General features: G+C 44.4%; 1 protein-coding gene across 2 annotated transcripts in view; it reads left to right on the forward strand.

Moving 5' to 3' along the window:
• The window catches only part of CHID1 (chitinase domain containing 1), a 221879-nt gene that overhangs the window by 127006 nt on the left and 67591 nt on the right, over positions 1-27282 (forward strand). The window contains exon 9 of one of the 2 annotated variants that reach the window (XM_060263023.1): positions 7932-10087. The exons of the other annotated variant lie outside the window; for it this stretch is intronic. Within the exon in view, the coding sequence (XP_060119006.1) occupies positions 7932-8100 (169 nt within the window). The 3' untranslated portion in view covers positions 8101-10087. Of the gene's footprint in view, positions 1-7931; positions 10088-27282 lie in introns of those variants that run through there. 2 annotated transcript variants of the gene reach the window in all.

The raw sequence follows: 27282 nt of genomic DNA on the forward strand, positions 1-27282 counted from the left end.
TCACAATTAACTCAAGAGTACTTTGCCCATAATTGCACTGAAGATATCCAACCTCAGACTGACTGGGATGCTTATAAAGCAGTTCTACGCAGTCACATGATCTCTGCGGTTTTTAAAAAGAAAACAGACAAATTAAAATCAGAACCGATATCCACTGTTAAAACATTAGAATCCCAACATAAGGCCACATGTAGTAAAAAAAATTATAAAAAGTTAGCGGAGGATAGAGACAAACTTGCCACCTTGAAAACTACAAAAATAAAACGTAATTTACTGTATACCAAGCAGGCTTACTGTCATAAAGGTCCAAATATAGCTTTGAAGGTCAAAAAGCGTTCTCAGGATCTTAGAATTCAATATATTGGAGAAGCTTCGGGATCTTTAGTTTCTAATCCAAAATCAATTGTTCGTACTTTCCAACTTTTTAATGCAAACCTTTAAAATCTACCAACTCATCCTTGGAATCCATTAATGGATTTCTTGCTTCACAAGGTGTTTTTAAACCACTTTCAGATGAACATCATTTTTTTAAAAGATGAACCTATATTAATGAAATGGAAATCCTAGCAGCCCTCAAATCGATGAAATCTAATAAAGCCCCTGGCACTGATGGCTTTATTGTGGAATACTATAACACTATGCAGGACTCATTGTTACCACATTTACTTAATACTTTTAATCACATTATAGATTCAGGCTTTGTCCCTCATTCTTGGCAATCAGCGAAAATTATAATTCTCCCAAAACTGGATAGAGATTTGACAGACCCTAAATCCTATCACCCTATCTTTCCAATGAACACAGACTACAAAGTATTCACTAATGTCTTAACTGATTGTCTTCAACAAATTATCAGACAAGATTTATCAATTGAACAGATGGGTTTTATTCCGGTAAGAGATATGACAGATAATATTCACAAACTGATTACAACTTTATTTTATTGTTGTCAAAATTCCATCTCAAATACTTGCTTACTGGCGCTTGACATCGAAAAGGCCTTTGATACAGTTGAGCCTAAGTATTTGCATTCTTTATTGGCATCAGTGAGATTTGGGCAAAAATTTTGTAGCACCATAAAAGCACTTTATTCCTTTCCCACAGCAATGCTCCAAATTAATGGATTTTTCTGTTATCTAGAGGTACCCATGAGGGATGCCTCTGCTCACCCCTTTTGTTTGCCCTAACCATAGAACCTCTAGTGAATAAGCTTCGCCATGATCCTTCGATTTATAGAATTCCTGTGGGAAAGAACAAAGTAAAAATAAATCTTTTTTGCACATGGTATGGTTCTTTTTGTTTCTAAACCTGAAGTTTCTCTTCCTAAAATCCAAAATCATGTTTTGTCTTTTGGCAAAGTAGCAGGTTTGGTTATTAATAATGAAAAATCAATATTACTTCCAATTAATTTATTCCCAAACACAACCGCATATATTAAGGGGTCATTTCACTACAAGTGGGCATCACAAAAATGGAAGTATTTGAGTATTCAAGTCCCTCTGAATCTAGACAACCTCCTAAAATATAACCTCATGGAAATAACAACTTTAATCAAAACGCATACTCAACACTGGTCCTCAAAAATGTTGTCACTTCTGGAAAAATTCCTTCCAGTAAAAATGGTATTACTACTGAAAATCATCTTTTATTTTAGGGCTCTCCCTATTGACATCCCATTATCTTTTCTAAAAAGCTGGCAAACGATGATCAACTCTTTGGCAAACGATGATCAAAGCGGGGAATGGCTGGTCCAGGGATTCCAGTGCTCCTGGGGAGGGGGAGGTATGGCGGTGGGAGCAGACGGGGTAAAGGAGGAAGACTGAGACAAGACAGTGCTCCAATGTCCTCCAATCTGCGTCCCATCCCAAGGGTGACAGGTAGTAGGGCCAGGCTGAATAACTCGCCTTCGTCATTGGTGTTATGCAATGCCAGGTCCATTAATAATAAGACCTCATTACTCCTTTAGGGTGCTCCCGGCCCCAAGGATCGAGGGTATTGAATATGCCGGTCTGGCATGGGAGGCTGGAGAGGGGTTGGCGATCTGGCTGGTGTACCGTACGCCTAACGCACCAGCTAGCTTCTTATCATCCCTACTCGAGGCGGCGACAGGCTGGGCGCTAGAGCACCCAAGGCTGGTGATCCTGGGTGACTTCAACGTCCATGCTGACGACCAGACCTCCAGTCAGGCGACGGACCTAGTTTCTTCCATGGCGACGCTAGGACTCTCTCAATTTGTTACAACCCCCATGCACCAGGCCGGGCACATGTTAGACCTGATCTTTGCGGCCGGGGTTACGGTGGGCGATATAACCACTGAAGCGGTGCCATGGTCGGACCACCTCACCCTCAGGGCTCGTGTAGATATGCCACCCCAAACCTGTTTAGGCAACGAGCCCATTATGGCTCGCCCGCGGAGCCAGATGGACCCAGAATGGTTCTAAATGGCTCTGCGGGACCCCTGGCCCTCTGGCGATTCTCTCAGTGGCCTAGTGGAGACCTGGAATACCCGGCTCTCTAGGGCCATTGATGAAATCGCACCTCAACGCCCTCTACGACCTCGGATTAGGCTGGCCCCATGGTATACCCCGGAGTTATGCCAGCTGAAACAAGGTCTCAGACGGCTAGAGAGGCAATGGCGGCGCACCCGTGACGAAGCGACTAGAACAACTTATAGGAAGATTATGAGGTCCTATGAGATGGCAATCAAGGCCGCAAAGAAAACATACTTTGCGGCTAAGATTGCGTCAGCAAATTCGCGCCCGGCACAATTGTTTAGGATAATTTGGAATTTTACTACATTGCTTCAGGGCAATCCAAACGTTAAGGAATTGGAGATAGGCTGTGAGGCTTTTGCGAAATTTTTTGCTTACAAGATCCAGTCGCTCCACCACGACTGCCCTGCCAATTTAGATACAGTAAGTGAACTCGAGGCCCAATGCATGGTTTGATCTTGGACTGCTTTGACCCACTCAGCTTGGAGGAAGTTGACAGAATCCTTGTCACTGCGCGCCCAACAACCTGTGATCTGGACCCATGCCCCTCCTGGCTAATTAAGGCTTGCCAGGAGGAGCTAAGATGTCCTATACGGGACATCATAAATAGATCTCTTTCAGAGGGGTCCTTTCCAACACCCCTGAAGGAGGCAGTGGTCCGCCCTCTCTTGAAAAAGGCTACATCAGATCCGGCCGAATTGGCCCATTACTGGCCGGTCTCAAACTTGCCCTTTTTGGGCAAAATCATAGAGAGGGCTGTGGCGTCGCAATTACAGGAATTTCTGGATGACGCTTCCACCTTAGATCCATGCCAGTCCGGCTTCCGCCCGGGCCATGAGACGGAGACAGTTCTGGTCGCCCTGATGGATGATCTCCGGTGACACCTGGATCGAGGCGGCTCGGCAGTGTTGCTGTTGTTAGACCTATCGGCCGTGTTCGATATGGTCGACCATCGGCTGTTGACCAGCCGCCTCGCCGGTGCAGGAATTCGGGGGCTAGCCTTACAGTAGCTCTCCTCCTTCCTGGAAGGTCGGGGACAAAGGGTGGCGATTGGAGGGGAGCTGTCCCAGAGACGCCCACTTAATTGTGGGGTGCCTCAGGGGGCGGTTCTCTCCCCGATGTTGTTTAAAATCTACATGCGCCGCCTTGCCCAGATCGCCCGGGGGTATGGGCTGGGTTGCCACCAGTACGCTGATGACACCCAGCTCTATCTACTGATGGACGGCCGGACTGATGATGTCCCTATAAACCTGGACTGGGCGTTGCAAGCCATGGCTGGTTGGCTCAGGCTGAGCGGGCTGAAACTGAATCCAGCGAAGACTGAGGTCCTTTGCGTAGGCCGTGGCGGGCCTGGAGGGGAGATCTCCCTACCAACTTTTGATGGTGCGTCACTGATACCAGTGTGCAGGGTCAAAAGTTTGGGAGTGCTACTGGAGCCTTCCCTGACAATGGAAGCCCAGATAGCTGCCACTGCTAAATCCGCCTTTTTCCACCTTAGAAGGGTGAGGCAGCTGGCCCCCTTCTTGGAACGTGGCGACCTGGCAACTGTGATCCATGCAACGGTCACCTCGAGATTAGACTACTGTAATGCCCTCTACATGGGGCTGCCCCTGTACAGAACCCGGAAGTTGCAGCTAGTGCAGAATGCGGCAGCCAGGCTGTTAGTGGGACTACCTCGGTGGGAACACGTACAGCCTCGGCTGCGGGGACTGCACTGGCTGCCAATTGTGTTCCGAGTTCGCTACAAGGTGCTGGTTATTACCTTTAAAGCCCTATATGGCCGAGGACCTGCCTACCTTAGGGACCGCCTCTCCCCATATGTTCCTCAGAGAGCACTGAGATCTAGTTCTCAAAACCTTTTAAAAATCCCTGGACCAAGGGAGGCTAGATTTAAATCAACGAGGGAGCAAGACTTCTCAACATTGGCTCCCCAATGGTAGAATCAACTACCAGAGGAGGTGCGAGCCCTGCGAGACCTAAACCAGTTTCGCAGGGCTTGCAAAACCGCTCTCTTTCAGCTCACTTTTGGATGAAGCCCAAGATATGACAGCCATTCCATACACACTCTGAATGTAGCACCTTAAATGATAAATCAGAATGGTTTTCTCTTGTAATTAAGTTCTAGTTTAATTTATGAATGTAACTTAATTTATTTAATTGTTTATATTAATGATTGTATTTTATTGTACCATGGTACTTACCATGCCTGTTAGCCGCCCTGAGCCTGCCTTTGGCGGGGGAGGGCGGGATACAAAAATAAATTTATTATTATTATTATTATTATTATTATTATTATTATTATTATTATTATTAACTCTTTCATATGGTCCAATAAAAAACCAAGAGTACACTTTAATACTCTTCGGAGACCATACCAGCAAGGTGGCTTCGCAGCACCAGACATTAGAGGATACTATGAGGCTATATTCTAACAAGCTTAGTAAAATTTTACAGGACCTCTCATGCAGCAGAATGGAAAAACTTAGATGAGTCCTGCCTCTCTAACACTACTTTTAAACAATCCTGATGGTGCAGACATCTTAAAATTCAATCTTTTAACCCCTTTTTAAAAGTGTTATTTAAAACATGGTATAGAGTGCACAGACTTCTCTCCCCTCCCAGATCTCCACTGATGGAATTCATAAAATGTAGTTCCAATCAGGGAACATAGCAGGATACTTTCGGGCCTGGGAGGCAGCAAACCTCACTAGATTCATTGATCTTATCGCAGGGCACCCTGAAAACCAAATCTCAGTTAGAATCTGGGATAGCATATTCCATACCTTGATTTGAATACTTTCAGGTAAGGAGCCTTCTCAACTCTTATTCCTTCACCCCTGCTTTATGCATACTTCTAACCTCCTTTGAAAAATTGTTATACTTTGACACAGTCCCAGTAAAGGGAATGATCTCCTTAATATATAAAACGTTAATAGCTCAGCGATCGGCTTCTTCTTTATCTTATCAATCTGCCTGGAATAAGGACCTCACCACCATCCTAAAGAACAGTGGTACCAAACATGACAATCTCCTTCATTACGATCTAAATCTCTCAATGTTCAGCTACAAGAATATAAGCTGATTGCTCGTTGGTATTTATCTCCCTCCAAAATTTCTCATATGGTACTGAATGCTTCCCCACTTTGTAATAAACGGTGTAGTTACAAAGGAACATTATATCATAATTGGTGGAGTTGTCCAGTCGTAAATTAAGTTTTGTCGGTTAATTCTTCAGCGTATTGAGGAGATTACCAAGGGCTTTATACCGCTATTGCCCCAACCTTTACTTTTAAATATTTGGGATAAAAGAACATCTTCCAATCCTCATTTGGAACTTATTTCATTAATGCTTACGGCAGCAAAATACACTGTAGCCTTAAAATGGCAGTCTTAGAAGAAGACTGCAGATTTATATCCCACCCTTCTCTCTGAATCAGAGACCAAGAGCAGCTTACAATCTCCTTTGTCTTCTCCCCCAACAACAGACTCCCTGTGAGGTGGGTGGGGCTGAGAGGGCTCTCACAGCAGCTGCCCTTTCAAGGACAACGCCTGCAATAGCTATGGCTAACCCAAGGCCATTCCAGCAGTTGTAAGTGGAGGAGTGGGGAATCAAACCTGGTTCTCCCAGATAAGAGTCCGCACACTTAACCACTACACCACACTGGCTTTCCTCCTAAGAATCCTCCCTCCCTGCAACAATGGGTTGAAAAGCTTTGAGAATACTTCCTTTTAGATAAAATAGCAGACTTCAAACAAGCACCTAAGAAGCCAACTCAGAGGTGTTCTTTTCAAGAAAAATGGTTGCCCTTCTTGAGTTGGAAATTGAAGCATTCATATGATTCAGCAGCAACAAATCAATCTGATATTTTTACATTATTAACATACCACTAACAAATCAAATATCGCCAAATGTCATACTTATTATGTATATATGTTTTTGTTTGTTCAGGATTATTGTACAGTTAACTTGACCGAGCCTTATGTTTGACAGAACATTCTTTTTGTTATGCACATGGATATTTTATTGTTCGGAGATGTAATCTGTTAATCTGTTTTTCCTTTTGATATTCAATAAAGTTTGTTATTATTTAAAAAAAACCAGAACAAGGTAAAGATATAATGATTTTATTAAGGTGCAAAAACATTTTAAAAGAGACAAGACTGTGAAGGAATAAAATAGCAAACTCTATGCTTATCCAGCTTAGCTAGCACAGAAAACAAAGTTCCAAATTACCAGTTGTAAATCCAAAGGCTGTTAGGTTCAGCAAAAAAAAATCTGGTCTTCAGAGATAAAGAGGGCAATAGCTCACACAGGAGCAACTACTAGCAAAGCTAAGCTGAGCAACCACTGAGATGCTTCATGCCAAGTAGTCACTAAGCCCACAACAACCAAAAGCTAACTAGATTTTTAGAAAAGGATTCTGATGGACCCTCGTCCTGATTGAGCCAATCAGAAACCTGAGAGGTGAAGTAACTCTCAGAGTTGCCACGAACGTGATTTACCAGGGGAGAGAAATTAAACTTATTGCAGGTTATTGCAGGTGGGATATAAATATTTCAAGGGCTTTGGTATTTGCTAATTGAAAGACCAAGGCAAGAGTGGTACTCCCTTCTCTTCCAGATATAAGCAATCTGCACTAACAAGGTCACACTAACTGTTGTCTCAGACAGTGTCTCTGGGAAAGAATTTGCAGGCCTCTCAAGCCTGAACCAAAGATTTTTACACAGGACTTTGTGAGGAACCATTTTTCTTTACAACTCCCATGTTCAATACTGTTCCTGTAGGAGGGCCAGTGGACAATCATCCTTTGTTTGCTGCTCTCCCCCTTTGCTTTGAAACAGCTCTGGCAGTTGCTCAGTAAATCCAAATTAGCATTTCTTTTCACTGTATCAGAGGGCCTTACACATTTGTATCTAGTTATCTCTACTGTCAGAAGTATACACACAAGATAAAGAAAGTCATCCAGTAGCTTGTCCTAAGAATGTATACATTTTTCCTTTTGTATAGCATAAAATGCAAGACATTCAGGCTTTTTATCAGCCAGATGCCAAGATGGTGTCAGCCAATGATGGATATACTGCAGAGAACCAATTTACAGTTGCAGCAAACTATGCTAGACATGGAGCAAGATTTCCTGTCCCCACTTAAATCACTTTATTCTGAATATCTGAAGTATGTGCTCTTGACAACCTCATGCGAAATGTCATAGGTGAACAATACTTTATATTTGAAAGATCATCACATGCATACTCACAGATGTCATTCTGAGAATTTTAAAGACCAATCAGTGCAGTGCAATTCACAGCTTCTGGCTATCAAAAATGTGACTTGATTTGGGAATTATGGATCTTCTTAGGACAGAGATTCATTAAAATGCTGTTGTCATTTAGGGAAAATCTATTAGTTGACTTCTATTGTATTTCTTCATTGTCATGCAGGCCTGGCCCTAATTCTCCTTTGCCCTGGATGCGAGCCTGTGTTCAAATACTGGATCCTGAATCAAAATGGAGAAGTAAAATTCTTTTGGGGCTGAATTTTTATGGCATGGACTACTCAGCTCTTGGTGCTTCTGGAGAACCATTAATTGGTAACAGGCAAGGCTTTTAGAGAATAAGCTTTTTGAAAGCATTACTATCTTGTTTTTCATTTGTATAGAGAAAAACATGAGAGGCTTCTAGCTGAATGTCTGTTTGGTTTAAATCAATGTGAAAGCCAGCCCCTCCATAGTCACCACCTGCCCCACCCAAGCTTTCTGGTCTTGTGGTTTGTTTAACTCTTTAGTCTTCCAAAGTTCTTTGACTTCCAAAACTTCCTTACATGTCCAGCTTGCATATCATCTTTCATATTTATAGATTCTAATGCTTTTTCTCAGCTCTTTGTTCTTCTTGGTCTGTCATCTTCAGCTACATGTCACTTATTGCCGTTTTTGCTCTGCATGGCTCATCAGTCTGTCTCCACCACCCCTAACCTCCTTCAAGTTCAATCTCTTCATCCTACTACTCCATTGCCACTTCTTCAGCCATCCTGCTTCTGTTTCCTAACTTCTCTACCCAGACAGCCTTTGCCACCTTTGGCCTCCCCTGGCCCACTATACCTGCTCATGACATTCACAGGGTGATGTGCAAATGGAGATGCAAATATGGCTTGGAAGGAAGTTCTGGCACTAAGGGGGGGGGGAAGGCTGTGGAATCCTTAATTCACAGCAAAAGAGCCTTAGAAGCTGTAGAGAATTATTTCTGCAGTGGATGGAATGAAACTTTACATTTACTTCCAGCTGAATATCAGAGCACTGTTAGCATGCCTACTTGTTAAAATTCATTAGCCAGAAGATATTTTATTGTAGAATGGGTTAAGAAGCCATATTTTGTGAACACATCTGCTTTCTTTAATATGAGGCCCAGTACACTACTGTACCCTTGAGTTTAAGACTGCTCTTTCTTTGAAGTATCTGTGCTTTGTCTACCTAGTTTATCACAACTAACTACTAAAAATTCTGTAACCAGCATTATGTAAATGCACAATCATGTCCTTAATTTGCATGGTATTTTGATGGCATACATGAAACATCCCAAAACTGGTTTTCCTGATTGCAGAATTTTAAAAAGTAGAACCTTTGCAGGTTTTCCTGTTAAGTAGAACAGCCTGTAAATATTTCCATTGTGCAGTTTAGCACATTAAACACTTCACAAATTTGTGCAACTACAAAAGTGTTTCTTCTGTGCCAATGAGGACATTTAAAATGTGTTCAAGACTTGCTCTGAAATAAGGCTGTGAGTGTGTTCTTCTAACTCCTTTGAAAGAATCTTGGGAGTCTTTTATATCCGTTTATATGCTGAAGAAGATGTGATGTAATAAATTGTCAGTTGAGAAACCTAAGAGATTTGACATTGAATTCTACTCTTCAAAGACAAAGATTCCTTATAGAGTCTGAACAGATTTAGAATTCCACCGAGAGCTTTATTGGCTGCCTGCCATGCTGTAAATAATAGGCAATAAAAAGTGATACCTAGAATGGCTAGAGGTGAGATCTTCCCTGAAAATTATGCCGCTGAAGCATGTTAAAGGGATGGTTGCTGTGATCTTGGGAAAGAGACATTTTTAGGAGTGTCAGGGCTGTACTGCAAAATTATTCAGTGTGATTTAAAGTACCCTGCCAGGTGGGGTGATAAAGGTGCATGTTCCAGGCATGACTTGGACAGGTAAATAAAATGGATCTCAAAGATAATGCAGTGGCAGTTTTAAAGATAATAGCAAACTAGGTTTGGTGAGGGCAGTTGGCTAGGTGGAGTGGTGTTTCCATCTTTTCTCATTCATTTACTGCTCTCTGTCTTACAAGGCAAAGTATGTATAGGCACTGAATACAACTATTAAGGGTGGGGAGAATTGTATAGCTGCAGCTGTCAGGATATTAATACTACAACTTCTGGGCTAGCTGTATGTTGGAGTACCAGGACCAGTCTATTTCAGTAGTTGGACTTTCAACAACCATATCTCAAAGGTGTGAGGTTATCTTTAATTAACCTCAGATTTTGTTAATCACTCTGGGAGTGGTGCGTGTACTGTATAATAAACCAATGGTAAAGTTTGTTTTGTAGCATACTGTAACACCGTTGTCTTATTTCCCAGGGTTGTTCTGCTGAATTTATGTAGTGCCTGGGACTGGGTATGGACAGAAACTTGCTGCTGCATAGAAATGATTACTTACAATGCTGCTGACTTCTGAGATACAAAGTGAAAGATATTAATAAGACAGCACCTCACCATTCTGCGTTGCATAGCCGTAGAAAAGCTCTCATTGTAGAATTCAGTAACCTTGAATCTTATTCCAATAGATTTAAGCATATTGAATTCAACATTGGGTGTTGAATTCAACTCTTGAGTGACAACCAAGATGGGAGTAGGCAGCTGGTGACTCATTCCAGCATCCAGGCTCATACTATTCAGTGCTGCTCTTCATCCACCATCCCTGTTTTTTGCCTGTTGCTGTTTTCGCTGGTGCAAGTGAAAGATAAGGAAATAAGGGTCCTTAACCCATCCACTGCCTGTAAGAATAGCAGTGGAGGCTTTTGGAGAAGTTTCCCTTTTTTTGCACCTCAGTCATTCCATTCATCTGTGACATGGTTTGCAAATATGACTCAAAAGGGTCTTTGTTCATATTGAGGAGGAGAAAGTTCAAGGCAGGGGTGGCCAAACTGTGGCTCGGGAGCCACATGTGGCTCTTTCACACATATCGTGTGGCTCTCGGAAGCCCCCACTGCCCCATTGGCCAGCTTGGAGAAGGCATTTAAAGTCTCTTTAAATCATTTTGTTAAGCCAGCCAGAGACTTGGAAAATGCTTTTAAAGTTAAAGTTGTTTTCTTTCTACTCTCCCTTCCTCCACCCATCTGTTTGCCTCCCTTCCTCCCTTGGGCTCTTGAACATCTGATGTTCATGTCCTGTGGCTCTCAAACTTCTGACATTTATTCTATGTGGATCTTAGGTTTATCAAGTTTGGTCACCCCTGGTTCAAGGGATCTTGCCTGATTCTTAGCTCATATAGAAGTGAGTGGGCAGAGCCTGTGCTGGCCCTTCAGTCCTTGCTCAGTTCTTGTAAAGGCCTTTGTTAGAAACTAGTTCCTAACTGAGGCATACCCTATACTTGCTATTCTAAGTATCAACCAATGGAGACATATCACTTCTCTGCAGTTATACACAATTACTGTTCATAAAGGGGAGTTAAGAATACACTGAAACTAATTGCTTTGTGTTTTATAAGTATGCAACCATACATAATGCTTGTCTACTGTAGATTTTCTCAAGCTTTTAAAGTAAAGACTCCCCACTGCTAAGCTTACACTATCTTCTGTATGAGTCAACCATCTGTTCCAGGGGTGAGCACAGAGACAGCCTTCTGCTGTCTGCAAGGATACGTCAACATAGGCAGAAGATGAGGAACCAAAATAGGACATTACTGACCCTTTTTGAAAAATTACACAGGGAATTGTTATTAGAGAAAAGGTGTTATATGGTCTGACCAGAGTGTTCCTCTCAGCAATCTTGCAGTTGCATTCTGGACCACTTGCAGTTTCCAGATCATCTTCAAAGGTAGCTCTATGTGTAAAGTGTTACAGTAGTCCAGTCTCAAGGTAACCGTTATGTGGATTTACCATGATAAGGTCCAATCAAGAAAGATAGGAAGCCAGTTGGCGGACCTGGTGTAGATGGTAAAATGCCTCCCCTCCCCTCCTCTTGCTCCTCTCCTACTCCCCAAGCAGTTGACCTCCAGCCATTAATTTTGAGATCTCAGAGAGGCTCGCAATCTCCTGTATCTTCCTCCCCCACAACAGACACCCTGTGAGGTAGGTGAGCCTAAAAGAGCACTCACAGAAGCTGCCCTTTCAAGGACCACTCTCTGGGAAAGCTATGGCTGACCCAAGGCCATTCCAGCAGCTGTGAGTGGAGGAGTGGGGAATCCAGCCCAGTTCTCCCAGATAACAGTCCATGCCCTTAACCATTACTGCCCCACTGGCTTTAGTGAGTGTGAGCGCCATCCCACATCTAGCCACATCAGCATGCTCAGTGCTTGAACTATGCACCCCACGGCTAGCAGGTGCTCTGTGGTTGAGCTGCCATTCTTTGTGGGGAGGCATTTGTCTCACCAGGGTAATTCACACTGAAAATAGACTTTCTGGTGCCTGGCCAGCCCTCCTCTCCGCATCTTATTAATGCTACTATTAATGTTATAATCATACATCCTTTCAAAATGCTTTGGATTTTGATTGACTCTTAAAGCAAAGGTATCAAATATTGGATTCAGGTTGCTGCCATTCCATCTTTCTGTTGCATGTAGAGAAAACCAGACATCTATGCAAGACTTGGCCTCAGTTTTGGCAGAATTCAGATAATCCAAATTAAGTGTACCATGCTGCATTCTCTCTTATCATTCAATTGCCTTTAGAGGAACAAGATAATTAAACGAGGACTGCCTTTCACTGGATACATCCCAGATCTTACACAATTTAGATGTGAAATCAGTGCTGTATGTTAACACTGGTGCAACTGAAAGGCTGACAAGGTGAATGGGGGTGACTTGCCATTGCATGCCACTGCGTTGCCACCTTGAACTTCCCATCAAAATCCTACCCTGACCTAACTGTGCTATGTCCACAAGGTCTGCTGAGATTGGTAAGGCCGCCTTGCCGAGGATCTATATTCTGCCCCTCCATCTGCCTACTCTGTTTAAATACCTATCTATCCCAGTCTAACCAACTACTTACCCAACTACCCCCTCTTCCATCTATCTGACTAACCTCCACTATCTAGCTATCCCTAACTGTGAATCCCAAAACTGTCTCCATTAGCCGCCTGTACCCACCAGTAGTGCTGGAGCCCGTCACCCAGTGGTTAAAGGTAAAGGTAGTCCCCTCTGCAAGCACCATTTTCAACTCTGGGGTGACGTTGCTTCCACAACGTTTTCATGGCAGACTTTTTACTGGATGGTTTGCCATTGCCTTCCCCAGTCATCTACACTTCCCCCCCAGCAAGCTGGGTACTCATTTTATCGACCTTGGAAGGATGAAAGGAGGAGTCAACCTGGAGCTGGCTATCTGAATCCAGCTTCCGCTGGGATTGAACTCAGGTCATGAGCAGAGGGCTCCGACTGCAGTTCTGCAGTACTGCAGCTTTACCACTCTGTGCCACAGGGCTCTTCACCCAGTGGTTAGGGGCCTATAAATGTGCATAAAACTAATTCTGGGAAATCTCCAGTCAGCTCCTGGAGACTGGTTTAAGCAAAGTTTATGCCTCTCTCAGGTTTATACAAAGTTCTGGGCAATCTTCAGCCACCAACTGGAGATTGGCAAATGTGTATCTGTGCAATACCAATCCTGGAAGATCCCGAAGCGGTGGTGGGGAGGAAGTGTCTGTAAGAAATTCTTGCACCTGGGAGATGCCCTAGAGGGAGTTGGCAGTCCCAGCCCTGTACCCAGCTCCACATTCTCCCCCCCCCTTCTTGAATACAGGTGTGGCCATGGGGACAGAATCAGCCACAGGTGCCATCTTCCTCAAAGCTCAAGCAGGTGCAGATGTGGTGGAGGTGGCTCTGGGCTGGCATGTAGACCTTCTTAGCGGCATGTTGCTCTGAACTCAGAAAAGACAATATTTAAGTGGTCCCTCCCCTGCCTGATACAGAGGACCAAGTGCAAAGCTGAATTAAAGCTGAATTAGAATTATAGAAATGCCACTGAGATGCCAAAGCTGAATGAGTTATTGAGATGCCACCTTACCAAATTGAACTGCCGTCTTATGCCTAAACCAGAAAACCCATCGCACCCATCGTTTCCCCCAGACTGGAGAGCAAGGCCACAGCATGAAACTGCCTTATACTGAATCAGACCAAACTGCTTTGTCCAGAAAGTGAACTACTACATCCTGAATCATATCCCTGCAGCCTAGCTGCATAATCAACTGCTTTATACTAAACAGACTCCTGGAGCCCCAGCGACACTATGCAAAGGTGCTGTGTACTGATTTGAAACCCCACTGCTTTGTGACAAGCATAATTGAACTCCAAAGGGAGTTCTGGCCGTCACATTTAAAGGGGCAGCACGCTTTTTAAATGCCTTCCCTCCTTTTGGAAACAATTAAGGATAAGGGCACCTTCTTTGGGGGCTCATAGAATTGGACCCCCTGATCCAATCGTTTTGAAACTTGGAGGGTCTTCTGAGGAGAGGTACTGGATGCTATGCTGAAAATCTGGTGCCTCTACCTCAAATAACAGGCCCCCCGAGCCCCAAATACCCATGGATCAATTCTCCCATTATACCCTATGGGAATCAGGTTTCTCTAGGGAAAAATGGAGTGCCCAGCCGACATTTTCCTCCCCCCCCCCCCGCTTTTTGGTGACCCTGAAGCGGAGGGAGGGCTTCCAAATGGGGAACCCCTGCTTCCACTTTGGCTCCCTTATATACATTTAATGTAACCGTTATAATTTCAAAAGGAAAGTGGGAAGCTCAAGCGGGAATTATACGCGGGAAGCCCCTTGGCCCAACCCCTCTGTTGTGCAGAGAAAAGCTAGCCTTGAAGACTGACACAGGCTGCAGAGTCTGAGCTTTGTTTGGCTTCCTTCCTTCCCCATCTCTGTGTTGTGCAGAGAGGAGCTGGGCTGCCTCTTCTTCCTTCTCCCCCCTCCCAGTGTTTGAGAGAAAAGCTGGCATCCACTGGCACTTTAGACCCATGAATTGTTCTTCAAGGTATGAGCTTTCATTTGCCTTGCAGTATGTTCTTTTGGGGAGATTTCCCCAGGAGGCCTGGGTGGCAAAGAAGGGTGTGTGTGTTTTTTTCAGCCGGGAAGGTTGGGGAGTGGGCATTCCAGTAGCTATTTTTTTTTTTACCAAATGACCACTGGGCAGAATTGTTGCTGGCTGAGGTCATCTGATGGTGAGGAAGGCTTTTATTCCCTTGTCCCCCCTTCTTTTTTTCCCTACAAGTGGTACTCTGTCTGTATTCTTGGTGCTGGGAGGGAAGGAAGAAACAGTGGGAGGGCTTCTAGTGTCCTGGCCCCACTGGTGGACATTCTGGAAGTGACATCACAGGAAAAGGTGGAGTTTTGGTTCAGTGTGCCCCAGAAGTGACATCACTTGGCCCTTGACACCACAGAAAATGATATAATTCCTGTCTCCCGGCTCCACCTCCAAAGTCTCCTGGCTTCATCCCCAAATTTTAGTGGGTCATGAAGGAGAAGTGTAAAACTAACCAGGCCATGGGAAAGAAAAGTTTGGGAAACCCTGCCTTAGATGGTTCCAAAACAGTCCAAGCTATGTATCTGAGGTGCTGTAGTAAATACAGCCAAAACAACTCTATTCATCCTAAGATTCAGCCCAGTCATAAAGAAGATAGATTTAACTTCTGGTCAGTGGGGTTTGGTTATCCTGCCTCGTTATGCATGTGCTGAAATGGTACTTTCATGGTTGTTGATCTGAATTTGCATTGTTGTTGTGAATATAAGAAGGAGAAGAGGGAAATGATGTAAGCTTCTTTGTTCCTCCACTGTAAAGGAAGGTAGGGTATAAATAAAATAAATAAATAAATAAGTAAGTGAAGCTGAAGTTGGAAGGTGAATAATAGGTAAACTGGTGAATGACTGACAAGGAGAGAGTGAGCAGGGAAAAGGCTGAGGATATGGGGGCTACCAAGAGGAGGGAAAGGGGAAAAATGCGCCTGGCCCAGCAGCTGGCTCCATGCAACTGGACCATAGTTTTCCTAGGTAGAGGCTGCTGGGGGCGGGGGTTGCTGGAGAGAGAGAGACAGATAAATGAAGGTTGATTCGACAGGAACTGACCAGAAGACAGGGGCTTGGGAGAGGGGAGTTGCTGCTGCTAAGGTCTGTTTCACTCGCCTCCAAGCTTCCTGGGGGTGAAACGGACCAGAAGCTACAGGGTGACTTCCCTTTCTTTCCCCAGTTTGACAGACTTCTAGGAAAGCAATTTACTGGGGGCACCTGCTTTGGGGGGCTGTAGCTCAGCCCACTGAAATCCAATTTGTCAAACTGAAGCGTTTGCCACAAGTTTAGCATCTCTAGCCCACTCAGGGGCCATTCTACACCTTCCTGAACTGAACCAACCAACAAACCATGCATCATTTGGGAAATTGGAAAAAAAACATGAACCGAACCACCAATTCAGACAATCCAATAAACCATGAAACAAAATGAACCACCATTTTCACATTCTATGCCCATCCCTAGTCCCAGTTTTCAGTAGTTTTTTTTTTAAAAAAAACTATTATCCCTTAGAGCCTATTTTACTCGTCATGTGGTGTTTCAAATCTTTCAGTTTCTGTTTCAAATGCATAATAGTGTTTGAAATACAAATTCTAGTTCCTAGGATCTGAAGATTGTCTTAAAGAGCTCTAGCTATCTTTAAGGAAATGAATTTCCAGGGTTCCTTAAAAGAAATACTGATATTAGCCATTTTAAACATAGTAGGCAGAGTTGATATAGCTTTAAGGTGTATAAATGATGCTTACATGGAGCATTTGGCTTGCTTTGTAAAATGGTTTCCCTAGTGTTTTATTATTTATTTTTATTTATTTGATTTAAATGCTTCTGTGCATGTTCTCTCTGAGTGTTGACTTGCTTTGCACTGCTGGGTGCTTGCCTCCAGCAGAGATACCATGAAAGTGAAATGAATATTGAAAGATTTTCATTCTTGTTATCCTGTCTCTTGGCTAATCTTCATTTCCATTCAATAGGACCAGTAATTAGCTTTATAGTAGCATAAAGCGGTGAAAGCAAAACTTTTTCGGCTGTCTGGAGTGCAAGAACAGAGGTCAGATGCTCCATGTGGAGCAAGGGTAGTGCAGGTATTTTAAAATTCCAAGCATTGGTCTTGTGGTAACCATCCACTACGAAGAACTGAAAATAATATTTAGTGCAAGTCATACAGCATGCTGTCTTATTGGTTAAACCAAAGTGAAATGACTTAATTGTGTACATGGAAGACTGCGAACCAGTATGCGCAGTCTATACTCATAAACCTTGGCTATACTGATAAATCTTGGCTATATTCACAAATATCTGTATTTGTATATAGATGTATAATATATAATGATATATGGATGTATAATGTATATAGATGTATAATGATGGAAACATTCTCTTAGAACTGGACTGTGTCAAGTGTCTTGCCATGAATTCCTGCACATTGCTGTTCTGATATTCCCTTCCTGTTTTGCTTCGCTTGCCACTATCTCTTTGCAACAAGTTATCAGAAGAAGACTCCACCGGCCTGGTGGTTGCCTAAGAGAATCACGGTTGACTGGCTGGGCGAGATGCACCTGGGAGGGGATGGGCCAAGGGGCTTCCTGCGTATAATTCCCGCTTGAGCTTCCCACTTTTCCTTTGAAATTATAACGGTTACATTAAATGTATATAAGGGAGCCAAAGACTGGCCTCGCCAGTCTTTGCAAGCCTGCCATGCCTAATACAGTTATCAAGGTTCAGTAAACTACTATTACACCAATGGTCTGTTTGATGTGCCTGGGAGACTGAGGACTTGACAGACTGGACAGGAAGAAAACAAATTAATAGCTTTTTCTCACAATCTGTATTAAAAACAGAATTCCACTGCATAGTACTCATGTCCTCAGTATTTTTTGAAAAGGTGAATCATAGTATAACATCCCTCAGATGTAAATGAAGAATCTTTTAATATTGGTGGATATTGAGGCCTTAGATAATGCTTCTGAAGGGTTATATTGCAGGGTTGCCACTTTCTGGAAAGTCAGGAAAATGGAAATTGGTCAGGGAAAGTCAGGGAAATTGGTCTGAAGTCAGGGAAAGTCAGGGAAATTGTGATTAAAATATATTCAAGCAGTGGATTTTTGACCTGCTGCTTCAAGAGCATGATCTGTTCTTGTGACAAATGGAATAGAGAAGTAGCAGAATACAGGTGAAACTTAATGATGCCCTTTCCCAGCTGCGCCTTTTTCTCAACTCCACCCCCAGCAACCAGCCTAATGTGTTTGTTGAGCTCTGTTCCTGTGTGATTCTCAAGGTCTGCCTGTAGCATTTGCAAAGCAAGGCTAGTTTAATCACTTAGCAATATGCAAACTTTAAACATCTAACTGTTTTCATCCCTACCTGCTAGTGCTGCATTTAACTTACATATAAAGATAAGCATGTTTTTGGGTCATGCTTGTGTATGGAACGGATGTTTTGTCTCCTGCTAAATCCAACACAGAGTTGCAAATGAGTTTTGCCGCTTTTGGATTTCACAGACAATTAGCACTTTCTACTCTGTACCATGCAAAGTAAATTTTGTGAATGTGATTGCTTGTTCCTGCTGGAGTTTACAGAGTACCAGCTCTCTCACCCTCTCTCTTGACTTCTCTCATGCATAAAGGTTGCAAATAAGGGTTGTCTGCTTCTCTAGATTGCAGAAACTCCACCTCCTTTCTTGCTGCTGATCTGCTCATTACACTTTCTGGAACCAGAAAGTGAAAGTGAAACTTTCCCAGCTTTGGAAAGTTCCTACTTGCCAGAAACAAATCTGGTAACATCTTGCTGTCAGGCAGGTGGTTCTGAGTATGGCTGTATGTGAAATCACATTTTGAAGATGGCTTCTAAGAGGACAGAGCAGTAGACAAGTGTGCCTTTAAGACCAACTAAGTTTTATTTAGAGTCCTAAAGGTGCACTTTTCTACTGCTTTGTTCTATTGCTTCAGACCAACACGGCTGCCTACTGGGTTCTAAGAGGACAGTTTTTAATATGCAGTGGCTGGATTTCAAACTTTATCCTGACTTCGTTCCATGGCTGTCACCAGTTGCTGAAGACAAATGCAAAGGTTATTGTAAAGTGTGCTACAAAACCTTTGAACTAAGTATTATGGGAATTAGAGCTGTGGAGTCTCATGCACAAGGACCATTGCATCAGAAGAACCTGAAAATTAAATCAAGTCAGTAGTCCATCACAATATGTTTAGGTTCAAAGCCAAGTACAAATTCAGATAGTAAAACCAGAGAGTGTGAAGAGACAGCCCCTGTGAAAACTGGAAAACATTATCAGAATGATGAAAATGGCAAAGAATTACCCACCAGACAAACTAGTATGGCTGCCTATGTAATCAAGGATTGTGTCAGGACAGCAGAGTGCCTGTGGGCTTTGCAACTGGTGATGAAGAAGATATCATTTAACTCTTGTAACAATATCAGTGAGTTATTCAAGCGAATGTTCTCAGATAGCCAGATAGGACAACAGTTTCATCTTGGAAAAACAAAAGCCATCTATGTTGTTGCTTTTGGGTTGGCATCATATTTCTCTGATCTTCTACTGGAACAGCTGAAACAATGCCAAACATTTGTTATCTGCTTTGATGAAGCTTTGAATAAGGTGGTTCAAAAGGGACAGATGGATTTAGTGCTTCGTTTTAGGGATGGTTACTGTCATAATGTTTCCACACGGTATCTAACCAGTGTTTTCCTTCAAACTGCTACTGCTGAAGACCTTCTTCAGAAGTTTCAGGAAGGCATGTCTTTATCAGTTGCAAAATTATTACAAGTATCTTCCCAAGCTATCTGGGTTTATCCCAGATTCCTGGGCTTTTAGCTCCCCATTTCCTCTTTTTAACTGATCCTCACCAAAGAAGAGCATTCATGCTGGCTAGATTTAATGCATTACCATCGGCCATCCTTTTCGGAAGATACCACAGAATCCCCCGCAATCTTAGACGATGCCCTTGTAGTCAAGGAGTCATCGAAACGGTCCCTCATGTTCTTTTGGACTGCCCTTTTTATAGCAGTCCACGTGCAAGATACCTAGATGCACTGCTTTCTGACTATCAAGGCCTTTCTGACAATGCCAAGGTTCGTTTTTCACTCCACGGGAAACACAACTTTGTCACTACTCACGTTGCTTGCTCTTTACAGGTTGCAATCCAAATCAGAGAGGCTTTTACTCGTGCATAGCCTACTGCTATTTTATGTCATTTAACTTTTGCTGGTTTTTTAAGGTTTTATTATATTCTATAGTGTCACTGTTAGTTTTAAAGTATACTGTATTCTTGTATTAATGCCAATAAAGGTCTATGGTATAAGAGGGTACAAGAATCTTTTGGATGGGCCAAATGTAAATAACCTTTTTCTGAGAAAACTAAAATAAGAAATTAAAACCAACCTTGACTGTAAAAAAGAAGGGAAAGAATTGATTGACATTGGAACTTATAGCCTTCATGTTGTTCATGGGTCTTTTAAAACAGGATTGCAGGCAGTGAAATGGGACCTGAATTCAGTCTTGCGCAGTATTATCGGTTCAAAGTTTCCCCAGCTAGGAGGGCATCATACATTGCTATAAAAGGAAGCACACTATTTCCCCTGAAGTTTTGCTCCACTAGGTGATTAGAGAATGTTAAGTGCCTTGATAGAGCTATGACTGTTTTTGAAAACATCATAAAGTATGTGGAAGAAGCAAAACTCCTCCACAGTAAACCTGCAATTTGTATAAAAGTTGTAATGCAAGATCCACTCATGAAGTGCAAAATGGCTTTCATGACAACGATTGCTGGAGATTGTGAGCCATTTCTACAAAGGTTTCAAAACCAAAAACCATTGGCATCTTTTTTGTATGAAGAACTTTGTAAGCTAATCAAGAAGCGAATGAGTCGCTGCATAAAATCGGAAACTCTGCAAAATGTGTCTTCTGGTTCCCAGTTAACAATTGACATGCAATTGTCTGAGAACTTTCTTGACAGAAGCAAGGTTGACATTGGCTTTGCAGCAAAGAAGCTGTTGAAAGAAACTAAACTGAGTGAACGTCAAGTGACTGAGTTATGTCTAGGGTGTCGAAACATGGTAGTAGCTGTTTTTGAAAAGTTGATTGAGAGAAGTCCTTTGAAGTTCAAGATGGTGTGTGACCTATCAGCATTAGATCCTACTATCATTTTATACAAGCCAAATCTTGGAATCGCCAGAATAGGGGCTGTTTTTGAAACTCTACATGCAGCAAATCAGATCAATGACACAGTAGCAGAAAAATCATAGCAACAATACACTACTTTAGCCACAACTGCCCACAATGAGTTCAAGGCTCAATTTCAAGCATATGTTGCAAAACAAAATGATGAGGTTGGACTGGATGTGTTTTACAGTAGTGTTTTGAGGTCCAACAAAAGCTTCTTAGACCTGTGGACTGTTGTCAAAATGTGCCTTATCCTGTCTCATAGTAATGCTTCTGTTGAAAGTGGATTTTCAATTAATAAGTCAATGTTAATTGAGAACTTGCATGAAGAAACTGTTGTCTGTCAACATCAGGTGTACAATGCTGTCTTGAATTGTGGAGGACTTGAATCTGTTGTAATTGATAGGAATCTGTTGCAGTAAGTCAGGCATGCTCATGCCCGCTACACAGAACACTTGGAGGCTGAACACCATAAGCAACAAGAAGAAATTCAGAAGAAAGAAGAAAAGAAGAAACTTGAGGGACAAATTAAACATCTTGTAAATGCTAAAAAAAGATTGAGAAAAGAAACCAAAATGGAAGAGGAGACAATTGATGCGAAACAAAATAAAAAGAGAAAACTATAGTGTGATAATTTTATATCTTAAATCTTCATTCTGTAAAAACAGATTACTTGTAGTCTAATTTCTAACCTGATTATTAATGCAATTTCAAAACTATAGGTTTCCTAATGTGGCTTCAGAAAAACCAATTTGATAGAATGTTTATATAATTTTGAGTGTACCTTTAAAAACATTTTAAAAAACCAGAAATGTTATGTCATTTGTTAGCATTCAGAGTTTACTTGAATTGAAGGTTGTATCTTGGTGCAATAGCAAAACAGATGTTGCTGCAGTTAATGTTGAAAGAAACTGATATTAAATCTCTTACTTCAACAAATATTTTTGCAGTTGAGACTTGTGTAGTTCTAGAGTGGAACATTTCATTAAGTCTTGCATTAATGCAACACAACCTATTCATTTTTTTAACTTGTAGTTATATTTGAATGGTGGTCAGGGAAATTGACAAATGTTGGTCAGGGAAAGTCAGAGAAATGAAAAATAAAATTTTAGTGGCAATCCTCTATTGTTAGCAGCTTTAGCTACCTATGCAGTTCGGGGTTAGTGCATATGTGAAAGTATCCATAGCACCAAAGTTTCCTGAATAAAGAGTAGCCGTGCACACATACACTCAAAGGCACACAGAGGTGTACTAGTCTTTCAGTACAGTATTTATTGAGAGTTGGGTGTTGCTATCTGAGGAGAGTCTCTAATTAGGCACTTAGAGGTATCTCTTATTCTTAATGAGAAAGGAATGGAGAATTTTTTTAAAAAGGCTGAGGAATGCGATATTGAGACTGGAAAAAGTTGACTGCAGTGTAAGAAAACTGAACACCAAGTACATGCCTTAGCTTAAATTTTTTGCTGCTGGTGTCTTGTATGCCACTGTGATTATATCTGAGTGGAACAAGCAACTAGCTATGCAAGTTGTTGTTTCTGGCGTTCATTCCGGAAGGTACAGCACAGCGCGCCTGTGGCGGTGCTGGGAAGGGATGAACACAGTCTGCGTATGACGATCAGTGGCAGGAAGTTTAACTGGCCAGGATTGGACCTGACAAAGAAGGTTGTTCTGGGAAATGTATATAACAGGGGACCCGGCCTCGCCATGTTCTCTTTGTGATGACCCGCTAATAAAGCATGTTGCCATCTGAACGTCTCTGACCTCAGTACATTACCCTGGTGACGAAGGTGGGATCCCGGTGAGCAGAGAGCAGCCTACAGCCTCCAGTGCTCTGAGTTCTAGTGCTTCCGTGGCCGAGGCCATGGCTACTGCTCCTGGACAAACCTTGCTGGCATTTGACGTCACCCGGCCTGACTTACGGGAATCCTGGGTGGACCAGATCAACTACTACATAGAGCTGCACAAAATGGAGGCAGCAGCTGAGAAGAAGGCACTTCTTCTGAGTTCATGCGGGGTGGAGACCATCCAGCTGATGAAGCAACTCATCGCGCCAACCACCTTCGGAAGGGCCACCTATGACCAGCTGGTCAAGGTGATGACGAACCACATGGCGCCCGAGCTGTCCCGTCTCACAGATGGGCACGCGTTCTACACAAGACAACAGAGATATGCTGAGTCCGCTGCCGAGTGTCTTGCGGAGCTCCGTGGATTAGCCCTGAGATGCAGTTTCATGAGGGACCTGGAAGAGATCCTGCTGGACCGCTTCGCGGTGGGCGTCCGGGAGGACAAAATGTGCCGAAAGCTGCTAGCATACGAGGACAAAACCATCAACCTCGCGAAAGCGCTCCGACAGGCAACTGTCTTTGAACAGACGCACCCCGGTCCTTCTGCAAACCAGGCCGCCACTGCCTCGATCTCAGACGGCTCTGACGAGGAAGGGGCAAACCAGCTTCGCAGCCAGCCGCACAGCGGGCTGAAAACACTAACCCGATCACAGGCAGTGGAGAAGCCAAGCACCTAGTATGCCAGCTGTGATGACCCACACGAGCGCCAAGACTGCCCCTACTGCAACACAGATTACAGAAGCTGCGGAAAAGTGGTGCACATTGCCCAAGCTTGCACGGCCAGAACCAATAGAAGGCCCCAATCTGCACACCATGACTCGACAGACGCACACACGGCGGCCTCAAACAGCACCCAGGTAATGAACTTGCCCTTGGACACCCCCAACAAGGCCAAAGTGCAGGTTTTGATCGAAAGGGGTTCCTGCCTGATGGAATTGGACACAGGATCCTCTATCTCCATAATTTCGGAGGAGACCCTGAGTAAACTCTGCCCCCACAACCGGCCGGCCTTCCTGCCCGCGGAGTTGATATTGCGGGACTTTCAAAAGAATGCAGTGCAGATCCTGGGATGGGCCAGAGTTAAGATGGAGTTCAAAAATTTTAAAGGGTCCCTGAACATACTTGTGGTGAAGCGCCGGTTCACCACCCTTTTGGGATTGGCTTGGTTTCAGCCCCTGGGCATCAAAATTGTTGGGGTGGACCACATGCAGGCCCACAATTTCGACCAAGTGTGCTGGAAGTTTCTGGAAGTATTCAATGGGGCTCTGGGAACCTAGAAGGGGCTACCTATCGCATTGCAGCTGGACCCCAATGTTATGCTCTTAAGGCTGAAGGCTTGGTGGGTTCCATTTGCGCTTAAGCCAAAAATTGAAGCCGAACTGGACTGCCTCGTGGCCCAAGGGGTGCTAGAGCCCGTCTCCCATGCCACTTGGGAAATCGTCATAGTCACCCCAGTCAAGCCAAACAGGGACGTGCACATCTGTGCATACTACAAATGCACAATTAATAAAGCACTACAGAACCAACCATACCCCGTCCCGTTGGTCAGGCATGTCCTCGCCTCCCTGGCTGGCTCTAAGATTTTTGAGAAGTTGGATTTGGCCCAAGCATCCCAACAACTTCCGGTGGATGAGCAAATGGCTGAGGCTCAGACCATCGTTACGCACCGGGGTGCTTTCAAGGTGTGGAGGCTACAATTTGGGGTCAGCGTGGCTCCGGGAATTTTCCAAAACTTAATGGACTCTCTCCTTAAAGGGATTCCTGGAGTACAACCCTTTTTTAATGACGTTTTGATAGCAGCACCAAATGCCGACGAGTTCTGCCACTGCCTCCGAGAGGTGCTCCACCATTTCCAGAATGCGGGTCTCAAGGTGAAGCGGGAGAAGTGCTTGCTTGGGGTGCCAAAGGTGGAGTTCCTTTGGTTTGCGGTGGATACCATGGGAATTCACCCAACGGCCGATAAGATCAGGGCGATAGTCCAGACCCCAGACCCCACTTGTAAGGCAGAACTTCATTCTTGCCCCACAAAGCAGCCCTGGGCAAACCCCTACACAGACTCCTAGAGAAGGGCGCCCCCTGGGTCTGGGAGAAAAAGCAGGCCGCAGTCTTCCAGGTGGTCAAGGACATCTTGGTTTTAAATGAGGTACCACACCATTTTGACTAGTCCCTCCCTGTGATTTCAGCCTGTGATGCTTCCCCTTACGGAGTGGGTGCCGTCCTGGGTCACCAACTCTTGGATGGGAGAGAGGTTCCTATGGCTTATTACTCTCGGACTTTGACCCAGGCTGAGCGCAACTATGTCCAAATTGACAAGGAGGCATTGGTAATCGTGGCAGCTGTATACAAATTCAATGACTACTTGTATGGTAGGCGCTTCATGATTGCCACAGACCACAAGCCATTGCTCGGCCTACTTTCCCCAGACTGCCAGACGCCGCAGATCTTGTTGCAACGGGTCCTATGGTGGAATGAGTTCCTCAACTCCTACATCTACAAGCTCGTCTACTGCCCTGGCAAAGCAATGGGCCACACAGACGTCCTCAGCCACCTTCTGCTGCCAGAGATGGACCCCGACTGGCTCACCACGTGATGCTTCTGGAGTCTCTACCTGAGCGGCCCCTTCATGCCGCTGAAGTAGCCAGGTCCATGGGTAGAGACCGCATCCTTACATGCATTTCGGACTGGGTGGGGAGGGGTTGGCCCACAGGCAAATTGGACGCTGAATTTAGGCCTTACACAAAGGGTGTCTTCTGTGGGGCAGCAGAGTTGTGGTCCCTTCCCCACTCTGGAAGCAAGTGCTCGAAGCCTTGCACGACACACACCCTGGGATAGTGCGTATAAAAGCTCTGACGCAGAGCTATGTATGGTGGCTGGGGATGGATGGAGAGATAGAGGGGTGGGTTAGGAGGTGCCCGCCCTGCCAGGAGTCTCGGCCAACTCCGCCTGGTGCCTCCGTTCACCGCTGGGAATCCAATCGGGTACCGTGGTCCATACTAGGGGCAAATATTCTTTATCTTGGTGGATGCTTACGCGAAGTGGCTGGAGGTCATCCCAGTTGCTTCCACCGCCACTGCGGCCACAGTCAGAGTCTTACGGAGGGTTTTTTGCACCCACGAGATCCCCGACACCGTTGTGACGGATAACGGCACTGTTTTTGCCTCCCGGAAGTTCCAGAAATTCCTGAATTGGTACCTCATCTGCCACATCCACTCCCTTTCACCCTGCAACTAACAGCCAAGCGTAGTTAATGATTCGCACTACCAAAGAGGCCCTGGGTCGCATAGTTAAAGGGGATTGGGACCACCGACTGTCTGCCTTCCTATTTGGGAACAGAATCAACCCTAATCCAGCTTTTATGTATTTTATTGTATAATTTTAATTGTATTTAAATCGACCTTTGTTAGCTTTTATTGTTGTAAGCCGCCCTGAGCCCACCTCGGTGGGGTAGGGCGGGATATAAATCGAATAAAGTAAAGTAAGTAAAGTAAAGCTATGGGCATAAGCCCCGCCACGTTACTCATGGGCAGGAGTTAACCACCTGGCTCGATAGGCTACACTTCGACTGGGCCCCAGACCTCCGCAGCTCCCCTGAGACCAGGGAGGCCACTAGGAGGTTCTTTCTGGGGGATCCAGTCTATGCCAAGAACTTTGCAAACGGGTTGGATACCAGCTCAGGTGCTGTGGCTCACCGGGTCCCGCTCATACTAGGTCTCATCGGAAAGGGGACAGCTCCTCCGCAGACACATAGACCAACTTCACTGCCGCACCCTGCCAGAGGAACCGGCAGGGCCAGGGGGAATGGGGAGAGCATGGGACTGCTGCAAGAAGCGACCCTGCCAGGCTTGCCGGGTTTGCTGGCGGAGAAGCCTTACATGGACAGGGCGGGGGAGATACCTCCGCAGGCTCGAGACAATGATCTGCCGACCGCGCCGCAAAGCAAGGAACCATCAGTTACAGAACCCCAGGCAGCAGCTCCAGCTCCCCAGATCGAACCTCAGCGGTCACACAGAGAGCAGCAGCCGCCCGCTCTTTTGAAAGACTATGTATCTTGAACTGGGGGGGGAGGAGTGTTGTGTCTGGCATTCATCCCGGAAGGTACAGCACAGCATGCCTGTGAGCAGTGCCAGGAAGGGACAAACACAGCCTGCCTATTACGATCAGTGGTGGGAAGTTTAACTGGCCAGGACTGGACCTGACCAAGAAGAAGGTTGTTCCGGGAAATGTATAGAACAGGGGACCCGGCCCCGCCATGTTCTCTTTGTGATGTACCCACTAATAAAGCATGTCGCCATTTGAACGTCTCCGACCTCCGTACATTACACAAGTATATCTGAAAATTATTACTACATAGCCGCCCTGAGCCACTTGTGGGAAGGGCGGGGTATAAATCTTAAATAAATAAATAAAAAAAATAGAGCATCTTGGACTTTGGAAGGGTAATGAGCGACAGAGAAGAATGAGAAGTGTTGGTAGAGGAGGAGGGATGAGAACAATGAATTTACAAAGACTGAAAG

The sequence above is a fragment of the Heteronotia binoei genome, chromosome 21, assembly GCF_032191835.1.
Source record: "Heteronotia binoei isolate CCM8104 ecotype False Entrance Well chromosome 21, APGP_CSIRO_Hbin_v1, whole genome shotgun sequence".
Lineage (NCBI taxonomy): Eukaryota > Metazoa > Chordata > Lepidosauria > Squamata > Gekkonidae > Heteronotia > Heteronotia binoei.